At 53.8% G+C, this 22,344-nt stretch overlaps 10 protein-coding genes across 10 annotated transcripts; 4 read left to right on the top strand and 6 right to left on the bottom strand.

The window, feature by feature from the left end:
- Positions 1-21: 21 nt before the first annotated feature.
- Positions 22-1,619, bottom strand: M406DRAFT_289734 (DUF1977-domain-containing protein; the record flags this gene model as incomplete). The annotated part of the gene is made up of 2 exons (XM_040918866.1): positions 645-1,619; positions 22-560 (listed from the first exon to the last, which is right to left on the bottom strand). Exons 1-2 carry the CDS (start codon positions 1,192-1,194, stop codon positions 22-24), a joined length of 1,089 nt encoding a protein of 362 aa, XP_040776477.1. The 5' UTR covers positions 1,195-1,619.
- Positions 1,620-2,284: 665 nt separating this feature from the next.
- Positions 2,285-2,896, top strand: M406DRAFT_67952 (uncharacterized protein; the record flags this gene model as incomplete). Its single annotated transcript, XM_040925114.1, has 2 exons — positions 2,285-2,348; positions 2,511-2,896. The coding sequence occupies 2 exons, from the start codon at positions 2,285-2,287 to the stop codon at positions 2,894-2,896; spliced, it is 450 nt and encodes a 149-aa protein (XP_040776476.1).
- Positions 2,897-3,193: 297 nt separating this feature from the next.
- M406DRAFT_321977 (uncharacterized protein) lies at positions 3,194-4,563 on the bottom strand. The gene is made up of 3 exons (XM_040919585.1): positions 4,326-4,563; positions 4,079-4,268; positions 3,194-4,014 (listed from the first exon to the last, which is right to left on the bottom strand). The coding sequence occupies exons 1-3, from the start codon at positions 4,493-4,495 to the stop codon at positions 3,724-3,726; spliced, it is 651 nt and encodes a 216-aa protein (XP_040776475.1). The 5' UTR covers positions 4,496-4,563; the 3' UTR covers positions 3,194-3,723.
- Positions 4,564-9,618: 5,055 nt separating this feature from the next.
- M406DRAFT_67950 (uncharacterized protein) lies at positions 9,619-11,616 on the bottom strand (the record flags this gene model as incomplete). The annotated part of the gene is made up of 2 exons (XM_040925113.1): positions 9,619-11,421; positions 11,485-11,616. The coding sequence occupies 2 exons, from the start codon at positions 11,614-11,616 to the stop codon at positions 9,619-9,621; spliced, it is 1,935 nt and encodes a 644-aa protein (XP_040776474.1).
- Positions 11,617-12,726: 1,110 nt separating this feature from the next.
- Positions 12,727-13,314, top strand: M406DRAFT_27569 (family 1 glycosyltransferase; the record flags this gene model as incomplete). The annotated part of the gene is made up of 1 exon (XM_040918259.1): positions 12,727-13,314. A coding segment is annotated over one exon (588 nt), but the record flags the coding sequence as incomplete, so codon positions are not given.
- Positions 13,315-13,453: 139 nt separating this feature from the next.
- On the bottom strand, positions 13,454-13,872 carry M406DRAFT_355950 (uncharacterized protein). The gene has a single exon (XM_040923302.1). The coding sequence runs from the start codon at positions 13,790-13,792 to the stop codon at positions 13,583-13,585; it is 210 nt and encodes a 69-aa protein (XP_040776472.1). The 5' UTR covers positions 13,793-13,872; the 3' UTR covers positions 13,454-13,582.
- M406DRAFT_321975 (uncharacterized protein) lies at positions 13,873-14,563 on the bottom strand (the record flags this gene model as incomplete). Its single annotated transcript, XM_040919584.1, has 2 exons — positions 14,066-14,563; positions 13,873-13,985 (listed from the first exon to the last, which is right to left on the bottom strand). Coding segments are annotated over exons 1-2 (458 nt in total), but the record flags the coding sequence as incomplete, so codon positions are not given.
- A 595-nt stretch (positions 14,564-15,158) lies between these two features.
- On the top strand, positions 15,159-16,813 carry M406DRAFT_338953 (uncharacterized protein; the record flags this gene model as incomplete). The annotated part of the gene is made up of 3 exons (XM_040921406.1): positions 15,159-15,174; positions 15,315-16,638; positions 16,753-16,813. The coding sequence occupies 3 exons, from the start codon at positions 15,159-15,161 to the stop codon at positions 16,811-16,813; spliced, it is 1,401 nt and encodes a 466-aa protein (XP_040776470.1).
- A 554-nt stretch (positions 16,814-17,367) lies between these two features.
- On the bottom strand, positions 17,368-17,706 carry M406DRAFT_257503 (uncharacterized protein; the record flags this gene model as incomplete). Its single annotated transcript, XM_040917178.1, has 2 exons — positions 17,368-17,396; positions 17,502-17,706. 2 exons carry the CDS (start codon positions 17,704-17,706, stop codon positions 17,368-17,370), a joined length of 234 nt encoding a protein of 77 aa, XP_040776469.1.
- Positions 17,707-18,586: 880 nt separating this feature from the next.
- M406DRAFT_78310 (uncharacterized protein) lies at positions 18,587-21,882 on the top strand (the record flags this gene model as incomplete). Its single annotated transcript, XM_040925973.1, has 2 exons — positions 18,587-21,615; positions 21,702-21,882. The coding sequence occupies exons 1-2, from the start codon at positions 18,692-18,694 to the stop codon at positions 21,880-21,882; spliced, it is 3,105 nt and encodes a 1,034-aa protein (XP_040776468.1). The 5' UTR covers positions 18,587-18,691.
- Between the last annotated feature and the right edge of the window lie 462 nt (positions 21,883-22,344).

Here is a 22,344-nt window from a genome sequence, read left to right as displayed (position 1 = left end):
TCCCAGCCGGGATATCTCTTATCATTTCCCCATTGCGCCCAATTTTTCCAGCCTTCTACAGCTCACCGGCTCATACCTGTCAGCGATGCCCATCTTCTCAGCGTCCTGCGTGAACCACCCCTGGGCGGCATTGTACAGCTCCTGCTTGTACATCGTCTCGGCCTCGCATTCGGCTCGCAGGTGTTTGATCAAGCCGACCTCGGCGTTGTTATCCAGGCGTGAAAGCTGCGTCTTGGAGTAGCCTTTCACGTCCTGCGGGTTGAGGTAGTACTTGACATTGAACTTGGGCGTCACGCGCTCGAGCACATTAGGGGGCTCAGGGGCGTCGAAGACCATGCGAGGCCCGGCGGGTGCGGCGCCGCCCGAGAAGAGTGACGAGAGCAGCGGGAACAGGAAGAGGAAGATGATGGGGAGCAGGCCCATGAGGGTGTTGAAGCTGCCGTTGTCCTGGCCCTGCTCATTCTCGCGGGGTCGCCTGCGCGGGCGGCCGCCGCCGAACTGGTGCACGCGTACCCCGGGACCGCCAAAGTTAAACACAAATTGGGGACCTGTATCAAAGCCTTGCTGGTCAGTCTAGACATCCTCCATGACTCTCTCTCTCTCTCCTCCTTGCATTGAGAAGAAGCCGCGCGAGTACTCACCACCAAATGGACCCCCACCGCCGAAGCCACCACCAAAAAACCGCTGAAACATTTCCTCAGGACTTATATCGTCGTCCCACATGCCTCCACCCATGCCACCTCCGCCACCACCACCGCCCCCTGAAGGCTGCCTCGCCGCGAAGCCGGCAAAGGGGTTTTGTGCCTGGGCCTGACCAAAACGGCTGTCCGGGTCCCCGCCAAACTTATCATACCTGTCCCTCTTGTCCTTGTCTCCCAGGACGCTGAACGCCCTCGCCACCATCTTGAAGGCCTCGTCGGCATGTTCGTGGCCATTCTTGTCAGGGTGGGTCAGGAGGGACTGCTTGCGGTAGGCCTTCTTGATGTCGGCTTCGGAGCAGGTAGTGCGCACGGCCTCGATGCCCAGAATGTCGTAGAAGGCGGTTGGCTTGCACCGGCGGATGCGCAGAACGGCAGCCTTCTGCTCCACTGTGTACTTGCGCTCCTGGTTGCCCTGGTTGTGGTCACGGCTGCGCGAGGACGCGCCATTTGAGTTGGAGGCGTCTGCCCCTGAGGCAGTCGCGCTGGGCGGCATGGTGCCTGGCCCGGCTCGCTCAAGAGAGACTGTGCGTGTGTATCTAGGAAGCCGGCTCGGACGGCAGGATCGGAATTCCCTGGTTGACTGGTAGGGCGGAAGGCGACAGGGTGCTTCGAGGCACTGGTACCTGATCTACAGCTGGGGCGACGGCAAGATCGGATGTGCTGTCGTGTCAGAAGTGATTGTTGGCAAGCTCGGTAGGGGTTGGCACGAAGGCGGATGGATGCGTAGGCAAATAGCGGCAGTGGTAGGCAGCCTGGACGGTGAGCAGGATGTGAAGGGATTGAATGTATCGAGCAGTCGAGATGGTCAACTTTGTCCCAGGGAGGCAGAGGTTCAGCTGGCTCTGATGAAGGCTGGCTGATATTGGAATCTTCAGCGCAAGGTCCAAGTCTGATGATGTTCGCTGCCGAAAATGCGACGACAATGGTTGGCGTGGCTCAGCGGTATCGCTTCTGTAGTGCTGCTAATAGGATTAGGATTCCCTGTCATTGGGGGGGGGGGGGGGGTGTACGTGGCTTCTTGCTGCTTAGACAGCGCTGTCTACAGAGAGTCAGCCAGCATGCAGAATGGTGGTAGGCGATCAATCACAAAGTCAAAAGAACAAGGACACTTTAGCTGAGCAACAATAAGGCTTGCAGGTTCAACAAATCTTATCTCTGTCTGTAGAAAACGTATCAAAGTGAGAATTCGCTGACGCAGCCTTGACACGCTGGTACCAAGAACCTTGCAGCCCCCATTCCTGGGTCATAGTACTGTGGTGCAACTATTATGGTGCTACAGTACTGCCTGCCATCTACCCACTGTTATTTTTTTTCACTTCTGTCTGATCAGCCAAATAGTTGGCACGAACTTATGACAGCTTAGTCATCCTACTGGGTTCCCAATGCTGAATCCCTGTCAGGCCTAAACCCCATAACTTTTTCACGACGTCAGCGAGCAGATGCAACTGTAAAAAGGAAAAAAAGTGTCACCGAGACAACCTCATGATCACATGCCTCTTTATCCTGAGAAAACACGATAATTCTCACCATCAATTTAATTGCTTTTCGCCTCCTGTTGGCCAAAGCCACACCCTCCAGAAAAGATGGCCGAATCAGATAATCCAGTTCCAACAAGAACACTCCTCTCAACCCTACGTGGTTGGGGCGGTTAGTCCTCTCTCTGCCCCCCTGCTTGTGTCCTCAGTCACCACCTCTACTCCTACTTACACAAACATACACATTCACACTCTCTTATACGCCAATATGAAGGAAACTGAAAGATGATAAGTAATTACCAAGGTCTTCTTATTACTAACAAACGCCCCCCAGAATCCTCTCTCCCCCCAATGGGCCTAGCAACCCTCATAACCTCTCTCCACTTCCGTCCCTTCGCTCGCCTCCCCATGCTCGTCTTCACCCCCATGCTCCTCCTTTCCTCCTACCTCAACGTCGCTGGTTTCAAGATTGACGCTGCCGGCCTCGGCGCCGCTTGGTCCGGTCTGTACATCCTCCTCGCCGCTCGGCGCCGCCCCGCCTCCCTCCGTCAAAAGTTCACCGCCCGTGGTGCCGTCCGCGGCGTGGCTATGGGCATGGGCGCCGTCAATGCTGCTGCAGGAGGGTATGTGTATGCCACGGGCGACCGGAAGGCAGAGGTTGAAGAGAGGAGGGAGCGGGACAGGTGGGGGATCGAGAGTGCGCGGGAGGCGAAGAAGTAAAAGGGGGTGGAGCGCGACGGCGGGCTGGCTCGCTAGTTCACTGGCTGGCTGTGAAAGAAGCCTGATGATGTGGTATGGGTGGAAAGGGGATGGTAATGATTGGCTGTAAGGGGTCATCGACTGTGACGGCTGGGATCGAAGGTGTTCTTCTTCTGGGAGGGAAGGGGGGGGGGGGTCATTCTTGGGCATGAGTTGAGATGGGAAGCCGTAAGTTTGTGACAACACGAACAGAATATTGAGAATTTCTCGTGATAGACCTCTTGCGAGACACGAGACACGGGCACTGAGGAAGACAGTGAAATCAAGCTTTGGGCCTGCCTATCATTTTTTACTCGTAAAAAAATTCTGTTCTGTCTAACAGCCCATTTTGTATGTGTTCTGAGCAGAAACTCCGTCTCGCCGTTTCTGCCACCATCTGCCCGATAATGTACATTGCTCCTGGTACTGTAAACCGCTATGCGAAGCTCTGCCACCACCAAACTCCAGTCCAAACTTTTCTACTTTGTGTGGGACGTGTCCAGTCAGTCAAATCAAAGGTGCCGTCTGAACCGCGACAAGTTCCCGTTCCCCGAACGCCAGGAGGTCGTCTCAGCTCTTGATAGCCTCCATAATACCATGTCTATGCCCCAGAGAGCAGATCCCCACCAGTGGTATGCAAGGCCTCAAACAAAAGAAAAACAAAAAGAATAATTCAAAAGTCCGTCGAATAAGTCCTGGTTGGAGTCGCAGTCCATTCATCATCGATTGCCCCGGGTGAGCGCCATCGCAGGAAGATATGGCCAGCGGGTGATGAAGATAAGGTCCCAGAGGAGATGTCGGCTCAGTAACTAAGCACCGCTCATGACCTCTTTGACAGAAACGAAAACCATGATAATTAGGGCTGCCACAGCGTAAAGACGAGCAGGACGGGGTCGAGGCTGAACATTTTGAACGGGTAGATTCTCGACAAGAGGGACCAGACCCAGGTGCTGGATGGCGGTAACCTGGAAGCCGTTGATGTACTCAACGTCACCATCCCTGATCTTGGGATGGGCGTAGGACTTATACTCATCAAGGATGCGTTCGGCATTCCACTCCTGAAGCTTGCGTGTAATAGCCACGACACAGCCAGTGCGGTGCTGATCCAATATTAGCAAACAGCTGAGGAAGAAGGATTGGGAAAGAACACAGTGAAGTACTTACTCTTCCCTGGTTGCAGTGGATCAGGACAGGGTGGTTGCGCTTGTCGTGTATCACCTCAAGGATAGCAGACATAGTCTGAACAGGGATGGTCTGCTTCTTGGTTCCCTCCATGGTGATGTGGCAGTGCTTGATGTTGTTGGTCTTCATGAAAGGCAGAAACGTCTCGGGGAATTCCTTGTCGACAAGTGTGCTATGACAGAATTAGTCTCAAGCCACTCCCTTTGAGAGATGTTGGTGCTAGACTTACATGATGGTCCTTAGGCCTAGCTTCTCAATGAAAGGATAGTCAGCCTCCTGGGGATAGCTGCTTCGGTAGACTCCTGGGACCACGGTGCCAAAGTTGATGGGTTGGCCAGGAACAGCTTTGTCCTCAACAGAATCCTTTGACCAGCTGCTCTCTGTGCGCAGAGAGGTCATTGAGCTCTGGGTTCTGAGTGAGGACTGGCCACTGGAGGGCTCACGCCGCATCTCAACGCTGCAGAAATCCTGACCCCGCTCTTGCTCCAAAACATTGTAGTAGGACCTGCGCTGCTGAAGGCCCTCACGGGCTTCTGCAGCTTGCTTGTCCTCCACCTTGTCCATGATGCTGCCTTCCTCGCGCGTGCTGAAGAAAGAGCTCAATCTAACCAACGTCTTCTTCTGAGTGTGCTGTGACTCTTTCGAAAAATGTACCACCACCAGCTGCAATAATACCAATGCCACTCCCAATGCTGATCTTGCCAGAAACCCAATGAGCACAAAGTTCATGCTTTGGTGGCAGAGGTGGTGCTGTGTGAGGTTTGGACCTAGGTTGAACAGGACCTGGATGTTGGTGCAGCTGAAGGTAATGCTGTGAATCTTCGGTCTGAATTCGCGCTCGAGGGTTGAAAGAGAGTTGAGGGTTGACTGATGGGAGGAGGTTCTTTCGGGATTTGTTGAAAAGGATCAGGGGTGTTTCGAGGGACTTTGAGTTGGTAAGAAGCGGATTTGTAGGATGGGAGAATGGGTGTTCAGCGCAAGTTGGTGAGGCTAGTGTTTAGCCTCGCCACCTTGGAGGGGCTCTGGATCAAAGAGCAAAGGTATTGCGATCACACATGGTCTGAATGTCCATATTGGTTGAAGTTGTCGAGGATTAGATGGGTTTGCTGACGGAGTCGTGCCAGGATGGGGCGCTGTGGTGGACCACACACGCGACCACAAGGAGCCAGTTCGTGACAGTTTGGGGATGGATGCAAACCTGTTTAGAGGGTTGCAGGACTGAGGAAGGGTAGAGGGGATAAGGAAGAAGGGGATGAAGAGTTTAAAATCAAAAAGGATATGTGCGTCGAGGATGGTTTAAAGTTGTCGCAAGGTTGGTGTTGGTGTGGGATTGTGGAGGGAACGTTGATGTAAGGCGCGACGACAGCTTATGGAAAAGCAGGGCAGGACTGGCAGGGCAGGGCAGGGCCCGGCAGCAGTGAGCAGCACAGCATAGCACAAGGGAATAGGGGAAATTTGGTAGGCGTGGGGCCTGCCTAGTGGGGTTCTCAGCAACATCATTGGTAGAGCTAACATGGGGGGCCAACAATTACTAGGGTACCCTAGCGCTGCCCGTGCACAGCAGCTTGGGCCGTGGTGAGGTCACTGGGTTAGGGTGACGGAGGACGCCGGAGACGAGGACAAGAACACAACACTTGGGGTTTCTAGTTCCCCAGCTTAGTTGCTTGGCTGCTCAGATCATTGCGTGTATTCCACCCCACATATCACAAGTTGCATCAATAGCATGTGTCTTATCTGATCAAAAAAAATTTTCCTGTCCCCAAAAAGAAAAATCTCGTGACAGGCCTCATTTACTTTTGTACTCTTAACTTTTGTGTTTTGAAACAATCCATGCTAGTGTGAAGGTCGAGGTGTATCACCTACTGGAACACGCTGCCTGCCCTTGGAGAACATCTGATGAAATGCACAAAGCGGGCTTGCTATTCCAGCTGAATCAATGTATAGATAGATGCTGAAGGTCTCAGAGTCACCACTAAAGTACCGGGCGCCAAACTGGGATGGTGTGAACCTACCACCTTGCGCGATTCGGAATTAGCTGGAGAATGGAGCTGTCGAGACCGAGACCGACCTGACCGAGACCCATTTCCGGATCAGCCGGTGCGAAGCCTGGCCTTCCGCCCCAGGCCAAAAGTCGCATACTTCACATGAAGATTGAAGAGAAAAGAAGAAGCAATTAGCTTGATCAGCATCAGTCCGGCTCTGGTTCTGAGAGTCATCTACTGCGAATCATGACACGGCGCGAAGGAGAAGATGTGAGCTGGCGCCTTGTTGCACTCAAGGGTGAAACAAGATCGGCGAATCCTGCCAGGCCCCGCCCACGTTGTCTCGCGCAGCCTCATGGAAGAAAACCTCGCTGAAATCCAAATTCAAAACCCGCCCTACCCGTCGGCGCAAGCTCCGGTCCAACACCTGGTAGTTACGGCTCCATAGCAGATGTCGTGGGAAAAAAGCTGCAGAGCTTTGAAATCTTCCTGTCCACCGACGCAACTACGTAACCCGCCGGCCTGTATGCATTATTCTCCAGAATGTGAGATGCAACACCCCAGAAATTCTTAAGGCCCCCATGGAGACCCCAGGATTGACCTGGGATCTGGCTCCGCTTACCTGCCACGTTCGCTGTCGCGTGAAGCTCGGGCGACGAATCATTTCCACTCGGAAACGTGGAGGTGCATACACCAGTGGTTCTCTTGTTGATCACGGGAACTCTTGACATAGCTACGGCTTGCTAGGCCCTGGGGTCTGTATCAGGGCTGTGAAGCGTGGGGGTGCCAACACACTCCCGCGCAGGCACACACAACATCGAACACACAGCGCTCGTCAACTGGACATGGACAGGGCGTTGCTTAGCGAAATTTATTGCCTGCTGCGTGGACACTTTATTCCTAGTTGCCGTACGACGAGTGGCTGCAGTTTGTGCTTTTTCTTCCTCCCACTCGCTTTTCTTTTTCTCGCCTCTTCCCTGTTGAGACAATCCGTTGCCGGGTTGTACATAGTACACCGGCAGAGATCAACCTCACGTGCGCAACTGCCAGGCCAGCCTGCATCTATTCTGCCGCCAATCACTCGATTGGACCCTAAACCGTGCCTGCATGGCGACCATGACTTCCCCACACCGCTTTGTGACAGGTCTGACCGATCCAAAGTCGAGGGCTACCTACCATGCCGTGTCTACCTGACAAGATCTGGCCCAGGTCATCGCGTGCACGCGCGCCATTACTGGACAGGGTTGTGCGAGTGTGCCTTGAACATGCGCTCACCTGTGCTGGCCTGTGACATTCGCCACTCTGGCATTGCACCGCATTGCGGCGCCGCCGGCAGTGCGACCTCCTCATGAACACTTTTGGAGGTCTCCCCAGTATATTTTGCGATGCTATACAGCTTGCAAACTCGGCAGCGGACTTGCATTTTACAATCTACGCTTGTTACGAGTAACCTTATCGATCCTGGTTGATTGGAGCCAAACAATGGCGAGTACGGACTCGATCGTTTCGTCTACTTCGAGCTCAGAGCACAACTCGTCATGTTGGTGTACAACAGGCGGCAAAGTCCGACGTCACACTCATTACCATGAATGATTGCAATTCGTTCAATGGCAAGGTCACATCCTCGTAATACCCCAACAGAATTATTTTCAAATATGTCTTCCTTTTTCATTTATTGTATTTTATTTGGTTTGTTCGGATCATAGGTGGACCCAAATCTTAGCTTAATATAGCGGCCCGTCCCGTGCCGAAATTATCCCCGTCTACCTTGCTGGCCGTGCATGCGAGTGTGTTTGGGCTCACAGCCGCAGCTTCGTCCTTGTAATTCAGTCATGACTGAAGCGCTCGGGGTGCTGGGAGTGCTGATTCAGATGATAGGTAGACCTTTACCAGATTTAAGTGACTTACTTGTTTCCTGTGCCTGTGGGTAGCTCAGTGCCATCAGACTTGAAGCCGCAAAGAAGGCAACTGGAGCGCGTGGCTCATTGCACTCGCTTGTCAGGATGTCCGGGCGCACTTTTCTCTCACCGGGTCTGCACATCTTTAGACATGGGCCTTTGGAAAGTTCCTCTCATCAATGGACAGCATGCTGTCAGCGTACTCGAGGCCCGAGTTTGGTTTCTCCGGTCTCATCTGCCTACGAATTATACATGCAAGCGATGACTCGGCACTGGGATTTCCAGTTTCATCACATGGCCTAGTAGAAGTGAGTAGAAGATATCGACTCTAAAGCCGAGAGTGAACTTGTACGTCTATTCTGTCAGTACTGTATCGTTCGCTGGTCCTCGATGCCAGTCAAAGCCCGTGCGTGAGGACAGCCTTGAGCAATGCTAGGTTGATACAGAACATGTTGGGGCACATCATCTGCCGTGTCTCCTTTGCCTGCTTGGCATCTTTGCCTGCTAACGACACTGTAATTTAGGCTTCCATATGCCGCCAATTTCAAAAACATGGTATTTAAGATAATATTATGTCTATCAGGTGTTCACTACGCCCGAAATGGATTCTCAACTACGAACTCCTTAAGAGACAAAAGACAAGCCTAAGAAGTAGATATCCCACACTTGGACGTCAACATCTGTATTCGGACTTGTGCTAAGCCGCTTAGACAGTGTTATGTAATGCAATGAAAGGAGCATAAGGCGACGGATCTTCGAATGCCAGCTCAAGATTGCGGATAGTAAGTCCGCGGTGCGACCGATCGCTTGCGATATTCCATGGCGTCGATCGCTGGCGGAAGCCTGGGGATGGTCAGCCGGCTCGACTAGCGAGATTAGATGATTGTTCGTATATTGGGGATCGGTGTTCCCCGGATAATTGATAACAGATACACACCACTTTGACCAGTGCACGGAGCACACCCTTTCTTTACGAGACTGGGTTGTTGACAAAGAATTACTCCGTGGTGGTGGTACGACAATTATACCCCTCCCAGCCCTGTGGCTTTGAACCCCTCCACAACTCCACAACACTGAATCAAGTATGTCCACCTGATCAAGAAGGTCTTTGCACACCGGAGAAGCGCTGTGAGCCGACGAAAGAAGGCTAAAGGTGCTTCCCAATGTGAAGTCTGATCCTGTGAACGTTGGTTAGCAGCTTCTTGATCTGCCATAGTGTGGCAGGTCATTGTTTTGGGGGAGAGGTAGGCAGGCGTGCTGCAATAAGTAAACAAGGGGGGGGGGGGGCGGCGGGGTTTCTCCGCTTGTTCTGTTAAGTTGCTTCGATGTGGGTATCATTCTTCGTGTCTCATTACATAGTATGTATCAAAAAAGCAAACACAAGACTTTGTATGCTATGCAGACCGATTGTTTTTCAGCGTACATGTGATGCTCCTACCCCACCCCTCACCCCCCCTTCTTTTCCAATGCCGGAGCCAACCAGAACGCCGACCTTGCCATGCAAAATTATGCTCTGTTATGTACAGTAAAAGTTTCTTGACATTCTTCTCGAGCCCCCCTACCAGGCTTCTTGGTGGTACCCTCGGGCAGGCATCATCTCTTCTGTGGGGCGACGTCTTCGTATGACGCCAGTACGTAGTCCTCATATCGACGAATCTGCTAGCGGCATCTGAGAAAAATAAATGTATGCCCGATTTCCCAGCACAGCGAGACAGAGTCCAAGGACCAGGTACATCATTTTTGACATGAGTGTCTGGCCCTGAGTGCTGTTCGACTGCCTTTGTGAAGTCTCGTCACGGGTCGGGCCCAAGGTGAGACTGTTCTGCAACAAACCCGACAAATTATCTCGTTCGTCACTAGGCGGCTTGGGGAAAAACGATGGATTTGCGAACGGCGTTCCAGGGTCGGAAGGTGCCTGAGGGTGACCAAACCTCAGGCCTGTGGTGCTGCCTTGGAACCGGACCGTGCTCGCTGTCGGGGCAGCCGTGTTTCTAATAATGGGCGCGTTGGGTGGATTGAAGATCCGCTGCGCAGGTGTAGTGGGAGCGGGGGGGACCTTGGCCCAGAATGCTCCTGGCTTTTCTTGCACGGGGGTCTCGTTGAACTTCAGGTTACGCGATTGGCCTGGTTGAAAAGTGTTGAAAGCTCGATATTGAGACTGTGTGGGAGCCCAGTCCATTTCCATGTCGTACTGATTTAACTGACTACTCCGTGCTTGAGCCCGAGTCTGTGCTCGAGTCCGGGGGCGGGGACTGTCTGTGATGCTAAGATCATCTAGTCCATAACTGGTAGTGACCGACTGCCGTGACGGGCTGGGGTCCCTGAACGGGTTTGAGCCCAAGAGACCAACAGATGGATCATATGAGCTTCGTTGATTCGAGCTGGGCATATGATCAAAGTGGTCGGTAGTGGTAAACCTTGAGACGTATGGAGAAGGGTCGACTGCGGGCATCGGCGTGGGGTCGCTCAAAATCTCGTCAAGAATATCCGCCATGCTTTGCTCGCCGCTTCCTCGCGGTTCGGGTGGCTGAGTAGCTGGGGCAGCAGGAGATGAGGTGACGCCCAGGGTCCTCCGCTTTGGCAGCCAGAGAGGTGTGTGGTCTGTATGAATCGACTTGTGGGCTGTGGTGTACAGAAAGTACATGAAGGCTGCCATGAAGGTATGTGCGACGACCTGGACGATTACTCGATCTGCTGAGGCAGCCGGTAGAACAGAGACCCCACGCCACCCGGGGACTTTGAGAGCCAAGATCAATGCTTGGTACAAGTAAAATGTACGGCGTCCGACCAGATGTTTTGTGAAGCCGTTGTACGTCTCTACCCATCGAGGGTTCCACCAGAAACTCAGCACAGATGCCCAGAAGCTCCAGTACACAATGCGGTCAGGTGATGGAAGGCGGCCGGTGAAGAGGTGGCCAGTGCGAGCTACCAACATGGCCCAAGATTTGTGGTCGAACTCGCTCGAATGACCCAGGACAGCTCGCTGTATGAGCTGTACATGCCATAGCAGCTGCAGTACGAGGGAGGTGGCCCAGATCCACCGGCCAGCAAAATGCCAGTAATGACCAGGCGTGGTGGTCAGGAGAACGCGGGTCTGGGCGCTGCGGTCAAGCATGCGGCGCAAGTAATCCGTTTTGGCGGTGTAGGCAGCCTTATCGAGCTGCTCGTGAACTTTGGGCTCGCATGTTACGCAGACTTGAGGATAGCGCTTCTCAAGACCGCGACGGAACTTGTAATAATTGCGCTCTCGTTCGACGTACTCTGGATCGTCGGGGTCGTCGGGAAAGTATTGGGCCAACGAGGAGATAAACAGGTGTTGGTTATTCAAACACTTCTGGCAGAAGACCTGGTTGGTCGGGGGAGGGGGTGTCAATCCACGCTGGATGTAGTTGGGAGCGTCAGGTGTGGCTGTCGTCGCTACAGGAGGGTCGGTGATGTCGCCGTTCTGCCATCTGGTCAGTAAACGTCCTCGTCGCATCAGGTAGTAGCATATCTTGACTCGACCTACAGAATCAAGGTAATTGGTGGCATTACACTTTTCGCAATCAAAATGTTGCATGTGACCATCGTAACGCGTCGTCGACCTGCGCCCGCAGTAGAAGCAGGTCAGGAGTTTATTGATCTTTCGTCGGGGTGCCATGGTTGAGATTTATGCATCGCAATATGTCAGACTCGAATCGTCTGTGTTTGGTGGTTCAAAGGTCTTGTGCCTTGGGTCGAGGTTTTATTGTAGGACTGAATGATGTGTGGACGTCAGTGTTGCGGATCAGGTGTTTATCAGCTGGGTGGAGCGAGGAGAAAATCACAATGCGATGTTGAGGTTGTCAAGGTGCCTGGAATTTTGGAGTCGGCCACTACAGCAGCAACGCATGGCATGTGTAAGGCTGAGGCAGGGGTATCCCCAGGGATATGCCCATTTTGCACTGGTATCCCTGTCAACTTTACTTGTTGTCTTCTTCGAATTCTCCCAACTTATCACTTCGATGTATTGGACTGGTATAAGTTAAGCTTGAGTACTTGAGAACACTACATTGTTCACTCTTTGTAAACGCAGCCTCATTTTGAATCCCCACATTGGTCTCTTTTATCTTTCTTCATGGGGCGTTGCAGATAAGGTATGAAGGCAGGCTGTGACAAGCTGACCAAGCCCGGTGAGTCTGAACAATATGTACATGCCGTGACACAAGCACACAAGGCTCACAAATTTGCCAGCCATTTATACCCCTTCCTGGATTCAAGGGATACATACCACATAAGCCTCACACTCCTTTGGAATATTTCAATTGGTCTTATGTCCCAATCATGGCCCCGACCACACCTCGCTCGGAAAAGGCCAGCCAGAAGGACGGGCTCCCTGCACTCCTGTTGTTCAGGAAGCGGGCCTCTGTTGCCACAAGTGATAGCCATGACGATCCAGACCTCTTCTTGATTGACTATACCACTCATGTCTTTCAAATTGGGACCTGGATTGCATCAGTCGCTTTTCTACTGGCAGGATATGCTACGCTTGCCTTCTGCTACTCGGGTCTGGCTGGAGCTCTGTATGCACTGGTCTTTCTTGCAGCCATTCTTGTCTCAAGCCTCTTTGTAAGTCAATACATATCATGATACCTATAACAAGAGCCCTTTTTTATTCTGAGCACCAGCTGACCCTTGACATCAGGTTCGTGTTGTTATGGTCTGTCGTAGGCGCACTCGCAACATGGCAGGTTTGGCGACAGGTCTACAGAGCGGGAAGAAGGATGCAGCGCCGGATCTCTCTCAACTCCCAGCAGTCTCGTACCTCTACGTCCTAGGCTCTGGAGGCCACACCACAGAGATGATGGCTCTCATCAAGCAGAGCTTCAAGGCCAACAGGAACCAGCACCGTCGTTATATTATCACCGATGGAGACACGCACTCCCTCAATTCGAGCAAAGGTCTTGAGAAGCTGATCCGCACAAATTGCCCAAACGACGCAGGGACCCATGATACACTTATTGTCACCCGCGCCCGCGCCGTCCACCAGAGCTTCTTCACATCCGTCTTCACCTCGGCCCTATGCGCTCTCGAGATCGTCGCAGCGTTGACCATGGTTCCTCCGAAGCGCGCCGGCCAGCCAAATGCGGGGGCCTTCAGATACCCTCACATCATCGTCACAAATGGTCCAGGCACGGGCTTTATCGTGGGTCTCGTGGCCTTTGCTCTCAAAGTCCTGGGTTGTGCCCCTAAGAACCGACTGAAGGTTGTCTTCGTCGAGACTTGGGCGAGAGACCACAAGCTGGGCCTCACTGGAAAGCTGTTCGACAAGACTGGGATTGCTGACCTCTTCGTCGTCCAATCTCATACGCTGGCCAAAGCTGTCGGCAAGGCGAACATAGGCAATGTCAACTTCCGTTATGCCCAGCTACCGCGACCAGCTGCCAGTCTCACCTAGCCTGAGATGTAACGGTAGCTGAGATGGAAACATAGATTCATCTGGGATTTGGAGCTTTCTTGATGTACATAGCATTCCTGCTCCGACAGGCAGGTCATAGATTTTGAAGGATTGCCATCTCGCCAAGACATATAATCTTGTGGGCGGAGGGTGCTTTTCTCAGTCGCAACCCTAACCAATTCCTATCTCTCTATGCTCTGACCTCCCCTTCCTCCTCTATGCCGAGATCTGCCAGGTTCTTTTTGTTGTCTTCAGTGCTGAAGTTGGCATAGGCCGACTCCCTTTCCGCTGCGATCTTGGAAGCCTCGCCCTCGGCCCACTTCCTCCAGTTGTCGTAGGTCGCGTCCTCCAGCTCCATGCCCACCTGTAGCCTGCTCTTGCCAAAGTATGCGCCTACCATGCGCGCCTCCTCTTGTGCGATCCGCCTCTCAATGTCCTCTTTTTGTCGGATCAGGTAGAACTCTTTCCGTGCGAAGTCGTAAGCCTGCTCCTTTGTCGCTGGCGTGTAGACCACCTCAAAGTCCCCTGTCGCCTCGTTCTGTACCCGTTCGGGGAGACCATGTTGCATCAACCATAGCTGTCGCTGGATAACACTGTGACGGCCCGCACTGTTAGCTTGACACGTCGTTCCGGAGTCCCCAGACCCCGAATAGCCGGCCTAAAAGTCACTCACGATTCACCAGTGACCTGCATCCCCGGCTGTGCCAGCCCTCTCTCCCAATTGACATGTCTTGCGTCCTTGCCATCATACTCGACAGCGATCCTGGGGCGTGCTAGCTCCCACGGGTGGTCCTTGAAAAAAGTCCGTCGCAGCTCATCCTCAGGGAAGCTGATCCGCTGCGGTTTGAACAGATTCTTTGGCCTGCGCTGCCTGGCGTCCGGTTCGCGGTGAGGGGTGGGTTTTGGGCGTGTCAAGATTTCGGACGGCGGTATCTTCTCGATGACCTTCAGCCAGACCGGCGGCACCACCACCTCGCCCCTGCTCTTTCGCGGGTGGGCGAGGCTGGTCTTGGCTGTTTGGTAGACGCGCGCGGGGCGGAATGAGCGGCCCATATTGGGCGCTGGGAGGACACGATGACCGGCTGGACGGTCACACGTGATGAATTTGATCGGACCGACGAATGATTTTCGTTTCCAATGGCTCCTCCACGTCGTCAAGAAGCACGCGGTCGTGGTCGCGGTCACCCGTTGGTTGTTCCAGTTGACAGTTTAAGCCAAAATTTCCAGGCCCGCGGCCGGCCGTGTCCAGCTTATCCTTATCCTGCAGGGAGCTTTAGCTGCGGCGATAAGAAATAACCTCCCAGGGCCCCACCCAAAATTCCGTCCTCGCCCGTTGGATAGCTCTTGTATTTTTTTTCTCTTCTTAAGCTCTGCAATCTTCCTTTTCACGAACAGCAGCATCGGAACCTCAACTGTCGTTGCATTCATCTGCAGCAGACTTCGCCGCCAGCTCGTTTCCTAAGGATTGGCGGCACGGCGGCAGCGCAGCCACAATGTGGGACAACTCATGAAAATCATCAGTCGAATTGAAAGGTCCGTGGGCGGCGCATTTCTCAACAATAAACCGCAGGGTTGCTGGTCAAGCCCTGGTCTTCGGGCAGGGGCGAAAACTTTACATGGACGCTCATCGCGGTCGAGGCAGCACCGGCGGGACGATCGTTGTGCGAGGATTCCGAGACTCCGTCGTGACTTACCCAACTTCTTTACGCAATGGATTCCGCCTCCTGTCGAGGTGAGAGTGGTCCCCTCGGTGTCGAGCGCTGGGGATGTCGGCGTACCCAGGTTCTCGACCACACCGATCACGAAACGATGGAGTCACTCGGCTGCTGAACGGGAGGAGAATGACAAGCCGCGGCAAACAAAGGACAAAGGGCTTCCGCAGGGTTTCTTCCAGAACAAGCAAGAAATGCTGTCTCTGGTAGACCAGACCCAGCAGAGTACAGTCGACGAGCACCTCAACTTCACCAGAGATCCCTACATGAGAGGGTACGCGACTGCGGACGGACCTGAACTGACGGTCTCGGAGCTCGTGGACGACCAGAACTTTCCATCCTTCTCCGAGGTAATGGAGGGGGGCGAAGCCGTGCAGCGGGTAGTTGCCAAGCTCTGGCGTGCCATTCAGCGTCGGCTGGCCAATCCCTACAAGACGGACATAGACTACATTTACCACCTGTACCGGAGGCTGCCGGAGCCGCGGATATCGTATCTGCATTCGAGGATCCGGCACCACCTCATGAAGGTCCTCGGCCGGGAGGAGAGGACACATACCTCCATGCTGCGCTATTTCGCCGTGGTTGATGACATCCAACGAAGTGGTATGCGCCTGACCCGGACAGAATGGAACTTGGCGCTCTCCTTCGCTGGCCGCTACGTCGGACACTCAACCGACACCGAGGTGGCTTCCGCCCTACGCCTGTGGAAAGAGATGGAGACCGAGGCCGGGGTCAAGGGCAATGCCGCCACCTTCAACACCCTTTTCGACGTGGCCTCTAAAGCAGGCAATTTTGTCTTGGCAGAGATGCTCTACAAGGAGATGGAGAAGCGTGGCTTCCGGTACAACCGCTACCACCACGTTTCTTTGATTCATTTCTTCGGATTGAAGATGGACAGTGATGGCATCCGCGCCGCGTACAAGGAAATGGTCGAGGCGGGCGAGATGATTGATACCGTCGTCTTGAACTGCGTCATTGCAGGTTTCCTGCGGTGTGGTGAGGAGTGGGCAGCCGAAAGCGTGTACGAGAAGATGAAGTCGGCGCATGCGAGGGCACCGGAGATGCCCTTTCGCAATTATATGAACGACAAAGTCATATCCAAGGTGTTGATCATGTTCGCATCTATTTCCAAGAAAGCCGCCGCCGAAGACGACGATGGGAGCGCGGGAGACGGGGGAAGTTTACGCCGCCACTTCCAGAAGGTTTCCCCCATCGTGCCCGACATACAAACATACCGCGTCCTACTCAACCACTATGCGCTGCGCACCTCGTCTCTGGACAAAGTAGCACACTTCCTCGACGACATGAAATGGTTCCAGGTTCCCCTCCACGGCGCCGTGTTTCTCGCGCTTTTCAAAGGATTTGCATTCCACGGCGGCCGCAAGGGCCAACAGTGGAGCCCTGAACGCCTCAACAACGTTTGGAAGGCCTTCAAATCCGCCCTGTCCGAGAACGCAAATGATCTGTACGTTGATTACTGGATGGCCAAATGGATCCTGCAGGCGTTCCGGCAGTGTCATCCCCCAGAAAGGACGTGGCAGGTGTGGTCGGAGCTGCGGCCGCGCTGCGAGGCGGACTTCGAACCCGAGCAGATCCAGATATTTGAGGAATTCCTAATTAACATGTTCCAAGACGGTTCTAAGCAAAGGGCAATCCGGGATACGGGCATGTATGGCAGGACGGAGCGAGGTGGCTGGAGGAAGTGGTGAGAACGCCAATAAAGAAGTGTACATATAATGATGAGACCACTTGTACGAAGTTGAAGAGTCAAAGCGTTAATTCAAACCCATCGTGTATCTACAGAGTTCAACAACGTGCTGACCCCCTATGAGAGTTGCAAATAATTTGTGGATTGGCTGCTGGCCATTGTTACGAAGGCTAGAGACACTATCTCGATCTGGCATACCACAAGATCTTTGTCAATGCGTGTTACTTGCTCTGGCACTTGGTCAAATGCTGTTCTTATCAGCGGCTCTTTTCCAGAACCGCCGCCGCTTTTACGTGTGTGATGCGAACCAGGAGGGATGGAAGCTTCATCGTTCCCACGTTTACTGAGGGTATAGAAATTTATGACTCTTATGGCAAAGGTGAAGCAGCGATCCGAAGTAACTCGATTGCTGAGGAGGTCTATAATTCGAGTCTATCCACACATACATCCGAGTTCCCCTGTGCTTATCAAGCTCCTCGCGCCCCTCTCCGCGTCGTGGTACACAATCCCGCCACGGACATCGTCACCGCTCGCCTGACCAGTACCGCCTCGCGTTTATGCCTTGGGCCTGTAGGTTTGCCACGCTACAGGATTTATACGGTCAGTCTCGTCCCTCGGAAATGGAGAAGAATAAGAATTGAGGGAAAGAGAATCTTCCAAAAGGGCAACACGTAAAGGGTTCCACCTACCAGCAATGCCGAAGGGAGCGCCGAAGCCAGCGATGCAGTATCCCCAGAACAGGATGGGGAAGGACTTCTTCTTGGGGTTGAAGGGAATGTTGCTGTAAGGGCCCTCGGGGTAGTGGTAAGGCGAGGACATCCGGGGGCGGGTGGCGTGAAAGGCTCGGCGGCCAGTGACCTGGGTCGTCGCGCGGACGGCGGCGCGGGAGAGCATCTGTCGTAGAGTCGTCAGTCAGTCGGCAAGTGCAAAATCAGCCAGTCAATTGGCCCTTGATCATTTCCAATTGATGGCTTCAGGAACTGTCCGTTATACCTTGAATGGTGTGGGATGCGCTGCTGGGTGTTTGGAGTGGAGTTGGGGTTCCGAAAGCTGTGACGTTGATACGGGTTTGAAGTCTTGATCTTTCTGTCGTACGAGGTTGAGAGCTGCGGCTATTTTCAGCCTGGATTTCACGGCACCCCAAGATGCAACCGGGGTGGGGCGCAGGACCAGTCAGGGTTCTGCCATAGTAAGGTAGCTAGGGTTGCAAGGGCTTTCAAGGGTTTGGATATGTACAGTACTTCGGTCCAGTACTACCATAGTACTACGTACGTAGTGCAAGTCTTATCGTTATCGTCTGTGCCAGGTCCCCGCCTGGGTTTTTTGGGTACTGGGCAACCTTGGCGTGGAACCGCAGGAAAAAAAGTATTAAGAAAAAAGTTTAGAAGTTGACGATCTCGATCCGCGGTGCCTCACGCTCCCACTAGCGGTGACTTCTTTGACCTTGCCCAGTCCTCCTCACCCAACCCTCCGGTGTCTCCTGAGAATAGCTGGATGTTTCTATCGTCATCGCATCACGCCGACCGCAGCTACAATTTGCCCTCAATAGATCATCCAATCTGCACTGTCTCTGTTTGCTACTGCAGCATTTCGGCGCCTTCCCTTCCCCCCCTCCCTCTCCCCCTCCCCCAGGGAGTTCGTCACTATGGACGAGCTCTTTGACGTCTTTGACGAGCCAGCCAAGGCGGCGGCCACACCCACGGCCAAACCTACCCAGCCAGCCAGTGCTGACACGACCTCTCTCGCTCCCAATACAAAGCCGGCCAAGTCTGACCCGCCCAGAAAGAACAAGAAGGACAGGAAAGACCGACGAGACAAAAGCAAAAAGCGCAAGGCAGATGGCCATGTCAAGAATGGCGCCCCCGAAGCTGACGTCGAGATGGCCGACGGTGGCGAGCCCTCAAACAACGACGATGATTCCTCGGACGAGAACGATGCGGCCAGCCCGCAAGACCCCAAGCGACGCAAGAAGGAGGCCGAGGCCGACCCAGTTCTCACCGACAACTTTACAACCGCCGAGTCGAGACAGGTCGCCGCCGCCGGCGGCTTTGCGCCGACCAAGGAGGATGGATCTCTTACCCTCGCACACAATATACAGCACCAGGTTGCACTACCCCCTGATCTGGACTACGAATACGTCCCCCTCTCGAACCACAAGCCCCCCGCCGAGCCAGCCCGTACCTACAAGTTCAAGCTGGACCCCTTCCAGAGCCTGTCCGTCGCTTCTATCGAGCGGGACGAGTCTGTCCTGGTGTCAGCCCACACAAGTGCAGGAAAGACTGTTGTGGCCGAGTACGCGATTGCACAGTGTTTGAAGAGGAACCAGCGTGTAATCTACACCAGTCCCATCAAGGCTCTCAGCAACCAAAAGTACCGAGACTTCCAGGCCGATTTTGGCGATGTAGGCCTCATGACCGGAGATGTGACCATAAACCCCACTGCAAGCTGTCTTGTCATGACCACAGAGATTCTGCGGTCTATGCTGTACCGCGGTTCCGAAATCATGCGAGAGGTGGCCTGGGTCATCTTCGACGAGGTCCACTACCTTCGTGACAAATCCCGTGGTGTTGTTTGGGAGGAGACCATCATCCTGTTGCCTGACAAGGTCCGCTACGTCTTCCTGTCTGCCACCATCCCCAACGCCTTCCAGTTCGCCGAGTGGATCGCCAAGATACATCGCCAGGCCTGTCATGTTGTCTACACCGACTTCCGACCTACACCCCTGCAGAACTACTTCTTCCCTGCCGGCGGTGATGGCATCTTCCTCATTGTGGACGAGAAGGGCAATTTCAGAGAGGACAACTTTGCCAAGTCCATGGCCCTGATCGAGGCAAAGAAGGGAGCAGACCCGAGCGACATCAACGCGCCTCAGAAGGGCAGGGGTAAGAACAAGAAGACGAACAAGGGTGGTGCTTCTGATTCTCAGTCGGACATCTCCAAGATCATCAAGATGATCATGAAGAAGTCGTTCCACCCCGTCATCGTGTTTAATTTCAGCAAGAGGGACTGCGAGGCCATGGCGCTCGCCATCTCTCACATGACCTTCAACACCCCGTCCGAGAAGACCATGGTCAAGACGGTGTTTGAGAATGCCATCTCAACCCTGTCCGAGGAGGACCGTACCCTGCCACAACTCACCCACATTCTTCCGTTATTGGAGAGAGGAATTGGCGTTCACCACTCGGGGCTGCTACCCATCTTGAAGGAGACAATCGAGATCCTCTTCCAGGAAGGCCTCATCAAGGCTCTGTTCGCAACCGAGACTTTCTCCATCGGTCTGAACATGCCGGCCCGAACTGTCGTCTTTTCCGGAGTTACCAAGTTTGATGGACACAAGCAGCGTCCGCTGACTGTGGGCGAGTATATCCAGATGTCAGGCCGTGCTGGTCGTCGTGGCCTTGATGATCGAGGTATCGTGATCATGATGATTGATGACAAATTGGAACCAGAGACGGCAAGAGAAATGGTGGCTGGGCAGCAGGACAAGCTCAACTCGGCTTTCTACCTGGGCTACAACATGGTGCTCAACCTTCAGCGTATCGAGACCATCTCGCCCGAGTTCATGCTCGAGCGATGTTTCTACCAGTTCCAAAACAATGCCAGCGTCCCCGCCTTGGAGAGAGAACTCATCTCGTTGCAGCAGGAACGCGACAACATGGTTATCGCCGATGAAACCACCGTCAAGGAATACTACAACCTTCGCAATTCGCTTGAGGAATATACCAAAGATATGATTGCGGTTATACAACACCCTAATTATTGCAGCGAGTTCCTACAGCCTGGCCGCCTTGTGCAGATCAAGACGCCGACCGGCGAGGACTTTGACTGGGGCGTGATCATCAACTTCACTACACGCCGATCCGCTAGGGCTGGTGAGGCGCCACACCCTCCACAAGAGTCCATCTTTATCGACGTTCTACTACGACTGGATGGAGACAGCGATGAGGTCAGGCGTATCCAGCCAACGAAGGACGTGATGCCTCCTGGTATTCGTCCCTTTGTTGAGAGGCGGTCTAAGTACTGCCGGTACGAGGTTGTGCCGGTGCTCCTGAACTGCGTCAAAGCCTTTGGCCAGATCCGGCTGTTCGTCAAGGGCGACTTGAAGTCTGAGCAGGAGATGGGCACCTGCGGCAAGAATCTTGAGGAGGCCAAGCGTCGCTTCCCTGATGGGATCCCTATCCTGGACCCTATTGAGAACATGGGCATCACGGATGACTCTTTCAAGAAGCTCATGCGAAAGATCGAGGTGCTCGAGTCCAGGCTACTATCCAACCCGCTCCATGGGTCCTCCCGGTTGCCTGAACTGTGGGAGCAGTACTCCAAGAAGGTCTCACTGGCGGACCAGATCAAGGAAAAGAAGAAGGCCATCGCCAAGGCGCACAGCATCGCGCAGCTGGATGAGCTCAAGTCCCGCAAGCGCGTCCTCCGCCGACTCGGGTTCATCAACGAGGCGGAGGTGGTTCAGATGAAGGCGCGGGTGGCGTGCGAGATATCGTCGACCGAGGGGCACGAGCTGCTGCTGAGCGAGCTGCTTTTCAACCGTTTCTTCAACGAGCTATCGCCTGAGCTGTGTGCTTCCGTGCTGAGCGTGTTCATCTTCGACGAGAGGGTCGAGACGCAGGCACTCAAGGAGGAGCTCGTCAAGCCTTACAGGGAGGTCCAGGCCACGGCCCGAACCATCGCCAAGGTCAGCCAGGAGAGCAAACTTGACGTCAACGAGGAGGAGTACGTGCAGAGCCTGAAGTGGCAGCTCATGGAGACGGTCTTCGTCTGGGCGCAGGGAAAGCCGTTCGCTGAAATCTGGTATGTATTCACACTTGAGCACCTTAATATCAACGAAGAAAATCACTCCCACAGAACAATTGCTAACCACGGTCGACAATGAATAGCAAGATGACCAACGCCTACGAGGGTTCCCTGATCCGCCTCTTCCGCCGCCTGGAGGAGCTCCTCCGGCAGATGGCCCAGGCCGGCAAGGTCATGGGCAGCGAAGAGCTGCAGAAGAAGTTCGAGGCATCCCTCAAGATGATCAAGAGGGACATCGTCGCCGCCAACAGCTTGTACATTTAAGCGGTTGGGCATGATGGGATCACGGCCATGATGGTCCCTTTTCTTTTCTCTTTTACCTCCCAACACTGCTGCTATTCTGCATTGAAGAAGCATAGCAAAAGGGGTGATCTGCAAACTTTAATATTTTGTCAAGGGCTGCCGCTGCCGCTGCCGCTGCCTTGATGAGTTGATCGAAGAAGTCTGCATGTATTTGAAAAGTTGGCGTTGGGTCGAGGGAAAACCGGAGGCAACAAACATACCATGGCGGCGTTTATAGCATGACGGACATGTCTAGGAGCAAGCAGCAGCTCTGTTCAGCCAGAGTAGAATTTCTTTACTTGGGATAGCCGGATGACTGAATTTGAATGCCATGGTTCTGGGACGCCTCGCTGCGCCCCTGCTATTTCCTCCCCCCCCCCCCCCCGATAATCTGGTTCCTTTTGTTGCGCCTCATAGCTTAGCTTTTGACCAATACATCATGCG

The sequence above is a fragment of the Cryphonectria parasitica genome, assembly GCF_011745365.1.
Source record: "Cryphonectria parasitica EP155 unplaced genomic scaffold M406scaffold_4, whole genome shotgun sequence".
In the NCBI taxonomy this organism is placed as follows: domain Eukaryota; kingdom Fungi; phylum Ascomycota; class Sordariomycetes; order Diaporthales; family Cryphonectriaceae; genus Cryphonectria; species Cryphonectria parasitica.
The sequence above is the reverse complement of the archived record's forward strand: the minus strand, read 5'-3'. Positions and strand labels throughout refer to the sequence as shown.

Bases quoted from the DNA above. Each gene is read 5' to 3' on its own strand.
- M406DRAFT_355950 (XM_040923302.1), bottom strand. From the start codon at position 13,792: ATGGTAGGCGCATACTTTGGCAAGAGCAGGCTACAGGTGGGCATGGAG.
- M406DRAFT_321977 (XM_040919585.1), bottom strand. From the start codon at position 4,495: ATGACCTCTCTGCGCACAGAGAGCAGCTGGTCAAAGGATTCTGTTGAG. The intron at 4,269-4,325 runs GTAAGTCTAGCA...ATTCTGTCATAG, and splicing joins CTAGGCCTAAGGACCATCAT to CACACTTGTCGACAAGGAAT. The intron at 4,015-4,078 runs GTAAGTACTTCA...ATATTGGATCAG, and splicing joins TCCACTGCAACCAGGGAAGA to CACCGCACTGGCTGTGTCGT.